A 9,849-nucleotide genomic window follows, 5' to 3' on the forward strand; every position below is an offset into this window, starting at 1 on the left:
CAGGTTACATATATGTTAGACAGACCGGTACAACACAGACAGACCGGTACAACACAGACAGACCGGTACAACACAGACAGACAGACACAACACAGACAGACAGACACAACACAGACAGACAGACAACATACCTACCTGCAGGTGTTTGGTACAGAGTTTGCAACAGAAGAGTTCATGCTGTTTCCTCATGTGCTGCTCCAACTCCTCAAACTTTGAGAAGACTTTAGACTCTGGACACACAGGACACTCAGACTGTAGCAGTGTCCTACAGGCAGAGACAGAGAGAGACATGAGGAAGAGAGACAGAGACTTATAGTAGATAGAGAGGTCCAGGGGGAAGACAGGAGAGGAAGAGAGGTCCAGGAGAGGAAGAGAGGGATAGGAGAGAGGGCCAGGAGGAAGAGGAGAGAGGGATATGAGGAAGAGGAATATGAGGAAGAGGAATATGAGGAAGAGGAGAGAGGGCCAGGGGGAGGACAGGAGAGGAAGAGGAGGACAGGAGAGGAAGAGCGGTCCAGGGGGAAGAGGAGAGAGGGATAGGAGGAAGAGGAGAGAGGGATAGGAGGAAGAGTGATAAGGAGGAGGAAAGCAGTATACCTGAACTGAGCGTATATTTTGGAGTCTGTAAAGTAGATGTCATGTTTCCTTTCCACCTGCAGCGTCTGGAGGGGCTGAGAGGAGAACGCCACCAACTTCTGCACAAACAGCACCTAGACACAAACACCCTGTTAATGGGATTCAGCCTTTACCTGACCTGTCCACTGGTAGCTGCACAAACAGCACCTAGACACACACAGCACCTAGACACACACAGCACCTAGACACACACAGCACCTAGACACAAACAGCACCTAGACACAAACAGCACCTAGACACAAACAGCACCTAGACACAAACAGCACCTAGACACAAACAGCACCTAGACACAAACAGCACCTAGACACAAACAGCACCTAGACACAAACAGCACCTAGACACAAACAGCACCTAGACACAAGCAGCACCTAGACACAAGCAGCACCTAGACACAAGCAGCACCTAGACACAAACAGCACCTAGACACAAACAGCACCTAGACACAAACAGCACCTAGACACAAACAGCACCTAGACACAAACAGCACCTAGACACAAACAGCACCTAGACACAAACAGCACCTAGACACAAACAGCACCTAGACACAAACAGCACCTAGACACAAACAGCACCTAGACACAAACAGCACCTAGACACAAACAGCACCTAGACACAAACAGCACCTAGACACAAACAGCACCTAGACAAACAGCCTGTCAATGGGAATCAGCCTTTACCTGACCTGTCCACTGGTAGCTGGGGTCAAGGCCTTGGGGTTTTACTTGTTATTCCAGCCAACATTACAGCGACAATCAAAGTACAGCTGTTAAATGAAGCTAACCCTACCCTAGGGTACTAGCTCACAAACTAACAGAGAAAGGGATGAGCCAGCTAGTTAAAGTGAGTAGTGAAATCTGTCTGTAGTCCCACTACTGAACAGACCAGAGTGGTGTTTATAATGAGATGGAGAATCTGTTTGAGACATATTTTGGGAGACTGCAAAAAACAGGATAAATATGTTTCAGGTGTTTAGTTACTTTTTCCTCAACTAGTTTCTCTAATTTTATAGCAAGCTTGCTTGCACTGCAGAGCAGCTTGCTAGCTGAATGCTAGGCTAGGTTGAAGATACCACCGTAGCTAGCTGAATGCTAGGCTAGGTTGAAGATACCACCGTAGCTAGCTGAATGCTAGGCTAGGTTGAAGATACCACCGTAGCTAGCTGAATGCTAGGCTAGGTTGAAGATACCACCGTAGCTAGATGAATGCTAGGCTAGGTTGAAGACACCACCGTAGCTAGCTGAATGCTAGGCTAGGTTGAAGATACCACCGTAGCTAGCTGAATGCTAGGCTAGGTTGAAGATACCACCGTAGCTAGCTGAATGCTAGGCTAGGTTGAAGATACCACCGTAGCTAGCTGAATGCTAGGCTAGGTTGAAGATACCACTGTAAACAAATGTCAGGCTCTTTTTTTCTGGCAATTGTGCTTTTATCAGATGCCAAACCTACAAACTTATAAAATGACCTATTAGCGAGATTGACTTGTCATTTCAATAGGCACAGGATACTAACTAAAATCTGGTTTTATGATTGGAATTAAACGTTACCATGGTTTGCTTAGCTAAATACAGGTAGCCTATAGCCCCTGATAAAACGTAATCTCACTACAGTAGCCAAGACAAAGTGGAGGCAAAATGTAAACTGAATGATTTAGCAGTTTGCTTAGTTCAAATTCAACACGAATAGCGAGGACATTGAGGCAAGTGCTTGTGTTTTCCAATAGCCTAATCTGATTTACATTCAATCTAATGCTGATCACCTGTAGCCTAATCTAATGCTGATCACCTGTAGCCTAATCTAATGCTGATCACCTGTAGCCTAATCTAATGTTGATCACCTGTAGCCTAATCTAATGTTGATCACCTGTAGCCTAATCTAATGTTGATCACCTGTAGCCTAATCTAATGTTGATCACCTGTAGCCTAATCTAATGTTGATCACCTGTAGCCTAATCTAATGTTGATCACCTGTAGCCTAATCTAATGCTGATCACCTGTAGCCTAATCTAATGCTGATCACCTGTAGCCTAATCTAATGCTGATCGCCTGTAGCCTAATCTAATGTTGATCACCTGTAGCCTAATCTAATGCTGATCACCTGTAGCCTAATCTAATGCTGATCACCTGTAGCCTAATCTAATGCTGATCACCTGTAGCCTAATGCTGATCACCTGTAGCCTAATGCTGATCACCTGTAGCCTAATCTAATGCTGATCACCTGTAGCCTAATCTAATGCTGATCACCTGTAGCCTAATCTAATGCTGATCACCTGTAGCCTAATCTAATGCTGATCACCTGTAGCCTAATCTAATGCTGATCACCTGTAGCCTAATCTAATGCTGATCACCTGTAGCCTAATCTAATGCTGATCACCTGTAGCCTAATGTTGATCACCTGTAGCCTAATCTAATGCTGATCACCTGTAGCCTAATCTAATGCTGATCACCTGTAGCCTAATCTAATGCTGATCACCTGTAGCCTAATGTTGATCACCTGTAGCCTAATCTAATGCTGATCACCTGTAGCCTAATCTAATGCTGATTGGAAGATATATTGCAGTTGCCAATGTAATGAACTAAACATGGCCATTAATAAGTGCATAATAACACAAGGCTAAAACAACAAACTGACCGTAGACCATTACATCTGACTGCCAGATCCAGGTATGATACACAGTCTGCACACATTGATGTGGAATGACTCCAGCGACAGTCCTTTCCACAGGTTCACTGTCTCAAATGGTAGGCTGCAGGAGCACGACAGTCCTTTCCACAGGTTTACTGTCTCAAGCATTTCGCTACACTCGCATTAACATCTGCTAACCATGTGTATGTGACAAATAAAATTTGATTTGATTTGAAATGGTAGGCTGCAGGAGCACGACAGTCCTTTCCACAGGTTTACTGTCTCAAATGGTAGGCTGCAGTAGCATAGAAATAGGCTACTGGACGGCCAACAGCTGCAAATGTATCATTCTCCACATGTAATGTCAGTTTCATTGTGAACTGTTCCCCCACTAACAGAGGCCCCTGGACTGTTCCCCCACTAACAGAGGCCCCTGGACTGTTCCCCCACAACAGAGGCCCCTGGGCTGTTCCCCCACAACAGAGGCCCCTGGGCTGTTCCCCCATAACAGAGGCCCCTGGGCTGTTCCCCCACAACAGAGGCCCCTGGGCTGTTCCCCCACAACAGAGGCCCCTGGACTGTTCCCCCACAACAGAGGCCCCTGGACTGTTCCCCCACAACAGAGGCCCCTGGTCTGTTCCCCCACAACAGAGGCCCCTGGACTGTTCCCCCACAACAGAGGCCCCTGGACTGTTCCCCCACAACAGAGGCCCCTGGACTGTTCCCCCACAACAGAGGCCCCTGGACTGTTCCCCCACAACAGAGGCCCCTGCTCTGTTCCACCACTAACAGAGGCCCCTGGACTGTTCCACCACTAACAGAGGCCCCTAGACTGTTCCCCCACAACAGAGGCCCCTGGGCTGTTCCCCCACAACAGAGGCCCCTGGGCTGTTCCCCCACAACAGAGGCCCCTGGGCTGTTCCCCCACAACAGAGGCCCCTGGGCTGTTCCCCACAACAGAGGCCCCTGGGCTGTTCCCCCACAACAGAGGCCCCTGGGCTGTTCCCCCACAACAGAGGCCCCTGGGCTGTTCCCCCACAACAGAGGCCCCTGGGCTGTTCCCCCACAACAGAGGCCCCTGGGCTGTTCCCCCACAACAGAGGCCCCTGGACTGTTCTCCCACAACAGAGGCCCCTGGGCTGTTCCCCCACAACAGAGGCCCCTGGGCTGTTCCCCCACAACAGAGGCCCCTGGGCTGTTCCCCCACAACAGAGGCCCCTGGGCTGTTCTCCCACAACAGAGGCCCCTGGGCTGTTCCCCCACAACAGAGGCCCCTGGACTGTTCCCCCACAACAGAGGCCCCTGGACTGTTCCCCCACAACAGAGGCCCCTGGACTGTTCCCCCACTAACAGAGTCCCCTGGACTGTTCCCCCACTAACAGAGTCCCCTGGACTGTTCCCCCACTAACAGAGTCCCCTGGACTGTTCCCCCACTAACAGAGTCCCCTGGACTGTTCCCCCATAAGAGGCCCCTGGACTGTTCCCCAATAACAGAGGCCCCTGGACTGTTCCCCAATAACAAAGGCCACTGGACTGTTCCCCAATAGAGGCCCCATGGACTGTTCCCCAATAGAGGCCCCATGGACTGTTCCCCAATAGAGGCCCCTGGACTGTTCCCCCATAAGAGAGGCCCCTTGACTGTTCCCCAATAACAGAGGCACAGAAGGGAGTTGCATAACTTCCACTCGAGACCCAAGAACTGAGCGTAAAAACCCTCCGCTTGATACGGTTTTCCATAAGCAGAGTCGATATTACAATGCAGTTTAAACCACCTACAACCGAATGAATCTCATGCTCTCTAGTGCTCAGTGGTTTTCCAGTGCTTTAACACGCTAGAACTGATGTTTTATGGAAAAAGATGTCTCCACAATGACACATTAAACAGCCCAACTACAACCGCTGAAACAGCTGTCAGGACGTGCGTCTGCTGTTCACATGCTAGTCGGAATTGGAAGCTCAGAAACGTCCGACTTGCTGATTGATTGAACGAGGCACATGTATAACTACAACCAGTTAAGCAAGTCGGACATTTCAGACTTTCCTAGTTCTGACTAGCATGTGAAGGCAGCAAAAGTCTCCTCTAACACAGGTGACTCAGCTGCAGCGCTCTCTCAACGCACACCCAGAGACCGCAGGAAGACGGGCAGGAACTCCCCCAGAGACCGCAGGAAGACGGGCAGGAACTCCCCCAGAGACCGCAGGAAGACGGGCAGGAACTCCCCCAGAGACCGCAGGAAGACGGGCAGGAACTCCCCCAGAGACCGCAGGAAGACGGGCAGGAACTCCCCCAGAGACCCTAGGAAGACGGGCAGGAACTCCCCCAGAGACCCTAGGAAGACGGGCAGGAACTCCCCCAGAGACCGCAGGAAGACGGGCAGGAACTCCCCCAGAGACCGCAGGAAGACGGGCAGGAACTCCCCCAGAGACCGCAGGAAGACGGGCAGGAACTCCCCCAGAGACCGTAGGAAGATGGGCAGGAACTGCTTTTCCAATACAAATCCAAGCTCATGCTTGTAGGTGATGTCATTGCGACATTGGCTAGCTCAGCTCATACGCAGAAACATGTCATCAGGTTTAACGGTCGTTTTGCGCTTGTGCAGGCCGTCAGATCAAAAGGAGCCTTTCACAGAAAAAGGGTTTTTACCCCCTTTTCGCCCCAATTTCATGACATCCAATTAGTAGTTACGATCTCGTCTCAACTCCCCAACGAGCTCGGGGAGAGGTTGAAGGTCAAGTCTTGCGTCCTTCGTAACATGACCCGCCAAGACGAGCTACTTCTTAACACACTGCTCGTTTTACCCGGAAGCCAGCCGCACCAATGTGGAGGAGGAAAACCCATTCGACTGACAAACGAGGTTAGCTTGCAGGCACCCGGGCCCACCACAAGGAGTCGCTAGAGCGCAGTGAGCCAAGGAAATTCCACGGTCAAACCCTCCCCTGGACGACGCGGCTGTAGTGCCCTGAGACCGCTGCGCCACTCGGGGAGGCCGATGAAGTTGTTTTTTGCCAAAAATTAAAACGTGTCAGTTTGTCACTTTTATGAGGTTCGAGAAATAACATGTTCAACTACTTAAGATTTAAGCTCAAATCTCGGTTGCATCTGTAGATTGAAAAAATTAACAACTAAAGCCAGAATTGTTCACTTATATTTATTGACTTCTCAAACCCCAAACCTGTCTGGTCTGCTTGGTCTGTTTCAAAAGCGTTCCTGGAAGTCTTGCGATTTTGCACTTCTGGGTTTAGAAACTGACACACCCCTACAGCCCCCCTTCCCCACCACTCACTCAGCAACAGCTGGCCTCACTGCTTGATCACAGATCGAACAATGAGACCGATATTTCACAGGATGTATAAATGTGAAGCATCCGGTCGGCGTTTCAACTCACTACCAAAAATGGTGATGAGAGGAAACCCATCCGGTCTGCGTTTCAACTCATGACCAAATATGGTGATGAGAGGAAGCCCAGTGGGAGAAGATGGAGCGAGATGGATATTGGCCGACATTCTGCCAATGTTCTCGTCGATGAAATGTTTGATCTCAATACAGTTCACGGTTCCCAAACCTAAAATCAGTTATGAACTAAGTTGAGTTTACTTTTTTCCCCTCACCATTTGCCAATGTTTCCAAAAAGTGAATTTAGTTTTTGCACACCCGCACTTCAGAGTAGGCGTTCCCTAATGAAAATATGCAAATACACGCATAAAATGAGCCAATAGGATCTTGGGAGCTCGTGCTTTGCTCTGCCTCCATCCTTGCTTGTTCTGCCAACTATGACTCATTTATTCCCATTGCAAACCACAGGTTGTGGTCTCTCTTGGATTAGCTATAAACATCTTTGGCCTGATTCTCTGATAGTCAGCAGGTCACAGTGAAATATATATTTTTGTTGTTGTTGAGAAACGCCATGGCGACCGCGGTGCAATTTAGAAGTAGTCCGAAACACCTTCAACCAATACATTTTCACATCGATTTCAAAGTAGCTCAAATTTCAGGAAAACCGCAACCCCGCCGTCCCGTAGCGAAAACCCCAGCAACCCCGCCGTCCAGTATGGAAACCCCGGCAACCCCGCCGTCCCGTAGCGAAAACCCCGGCAACCCCGCCGTCCCGTAGCGAAAAACCACGGCAACCCCGCCGTCCAGTAGCGGAATGAGCTTTGCATGAAGATGTACAGCGTGGTTAAATAGAGATGCACTGGATATACAGCAGTATGTGGACTCCCCTTCAAATGAGTGGATTCAGATATTTCAGCCACACGCGTTGCTGACGGTTGTATAAATCGAGCACACAGCCATGCAATCTCCATAGACAAACATTGTCCTTACTGAAGAGCTCAGTGAGTTTCAACGTGGCACCGTCATGACGCCACCTTTCCAACAAGTCAGTTTGTCAAATTTCTGCCCTTCTAGAGCTGCCCCGGTCAACTGTAAGCTCTGTTATTGTGAAGTGGAAACAGTCATGGAGCAACAACGGCTGAGCTTCGAGAGTGGTAGGCCACACAAGCTCACAGAACGGGACCATCGAGTGCTGAAGCTCGTAAAAATCGTCTGTCCTCGGTTGCAAAAGTTCCCTACCGAGTTCCACATACTTTTGGTCATGTAGCGTACTTCACAATGTAAACAGGGCATAATGCCGGCCTCATGTCGCAGAACTAGGAAACTTGGAAATGACCGAGTTGCTAAACGAGACAAACAGAATCACCTGGCTTATCAGTCTTTCTGAACGCTGATAACTTCAGAACAAAGTCGACTACGAATACAAAGTTCTCAATGTCTTTGCAATTGATGTGAAGTATGAAAAGCCATTTCAAATGAAAGAAATGAGATGGATGCATTCAAATTTAAACATTAGGCTATAGGCTCATTTCAAGTATATTGAAATTACATTTCATGTTCAATTAATTGACTTCTATTTTCCTACTTGTACTTTTCACAAAATCTGTAATTTGTCAAAAATATATCATGTGTAGCCTAACATGCGAGCAATGACGTGCCAAATCTGTGATTTAGTGCATTTTTATTGAGTAAGCATTAGGCCTAATGTCTGTCTAGGAGCTGATCCGTCGTCTGCATTGTGAAATAATTACCATGTTAATGAGGTCATATTTGAATGGAGAAAACTTATCCTAGAGCAGTGATCCCTTTCTTCCTGATCTATCAGACCGCTGTCTCTACGTGGTGTTTTTGGGAAACGCATGTAACATCATCGGCCGTTGTAGGAAAGATGGATAGTTAAAACAGTCCAACCAAAACGCCATCGCTGTCGGGAAACCGGGCCCTGGTCAATATAATGAATCATCTGTGGCTCGGTCCATGGTACGGGGAGGGGTGACTGTCCCGTCCCGGGTAGTAAATTACAAACCATTACATAACCACCACCCTACCCTTCATGAAGCCTGACAGCTCTCTCTCATAAGACAACCTTACATGGCCGTATAGCATCGGTTCCATACTTATTAGTTACCTACATAAATACAAAAACTACTTACTTGATTACAATAACACCAAAATGTGTTATAACTAACCTCTTTGTTCTATTTGTGAAAACACTCAAGCTAACGTTAGTCATTACGTGTCTTAGGTCATTTAACTGTGTGTGTGTGGAGGGGTTAGCCCGTGCCTGCCTATTACCACTTACAAACGACAAATATATGTGTTGACTTTGACGAATAACTATCTAAGTAAGTAAATAAACCCCCTCCGACCGAACTGAAGGAGTTCGATAAGAGTCCGTGAGAGATCATTGGAAACGTAGCTGAGCAGATACCACGGCCTACAGTGTTCCCAGCGCATCCCCGCTGTAGAGTAGTCGGGCCGGTAGTCGGTGTTACCTTGTCGAGCTGCTCCCGGCACACGGCGCAGTACTTCTGGTCGCACAGCACCCTCATTTTGGTCGAGCAGCGGTAACACACCGGGTGGTCGCATTTCCCCAGGGCGAAGATGTCGAGCTCCTGACAACACAGAACACAGTTCCGCTCGTAGTTGTTAGATGTTGATTCCATGGTGGTTATTTGTTTTTAAATGAGTTAATAAAACCCGGAGTTATATTTGGTTTTCCGGTCTGAATCGCAGACGTCAGGAAGTAGCTGGGTGGTTTAACAGCGGCTATTCGTTCAATAGAAGGAGGTATCGTCTGTTTGTGTAATGACACGGAAGTCCTAAAGTCACTCGGCAATGCAGATATTTACTGGTGTATAAACTATAAGGATAGGCTGTAGAATGGTAGTTGTGCTTCTCCTATCCCTCGCCAATAGAGATTTACTGGTGTATAAACCATAAGGATAGACTGTTCAATGGTAGCTGTGCTTCTCCTATCCCTCTACGAGGCCTTGGGGTTCATTACACAGGCGGGTCCTCTGACGTCTCCACGTGCCTGTCTCAGTGACTCAGAACATGTCAGATGATTCTTTATGTCAATCCGACACGCATTACATATAGTATGTATTTATTTGTGGGTGTCCATCATCCATAATATGTATGTATAGACTTTGGTGAGAGTTTTCCGACTGTTCAGGCACACATTACTCTACAGGCGAGCCGCAGCGCGGACCCGAAGCCCCTCGTCAGTGATTGGTCAACGGTGGGGTTTCTTC

General features: G+C 48.3%; 1 protein-coding gene across 1 annotated transcript in view; it reads right to left on the bottom strand.

Annotated features, from left to right (window-relative positions):
• The window catches only part of LOC135535731 (E3 ubiquitin-protein ligase ZNF598-like), a 59,237-nt gene extending 49,656 nt beyond the window's left edge, over positions 1–9,581 (bottom strand). The window contains exons 1-3 of the mRNA XM_064962162.1: positions 9,088–9,581; positions 598–710; positions 136–265 (exon numbers count right to left, since the gene is read on the bottom strand). Of these exons, the coding sequence (XP_064818234.1) occupies positions 136–265; positions 598–710; positions 9,088–9,258 (414 nt within the window). The 5' untranslated portion in view covers positions 9,259–9,581. The remainder of the gene's footprint in view (positions 1–135; positions 266–597; positions 711–9,087) is intronic.
• Between the last annotated feature and the right edge of the window lie 268 nt (positions 9,582–9,849).

The sequence above is a fragment of the Oncorhynchus masou genome, unplaced genomic scaffold (genome assembly GCF_036934945.1).
Source record: "Oncorhynchus masou masou isolate Uvic2021 unplaced genomic scaffold, UVic_Omas_1.1 unplaced_scaffold_506, whole genome shotgun sequence".
Classification (NCBI taxonomy): domain Eukaryota; kingdom Metazoa; phylum Chordata; class Actinopteri; order Salmoniformes; family Salmonidae; genus Oncorhynchus; species Oncorhynchus masou.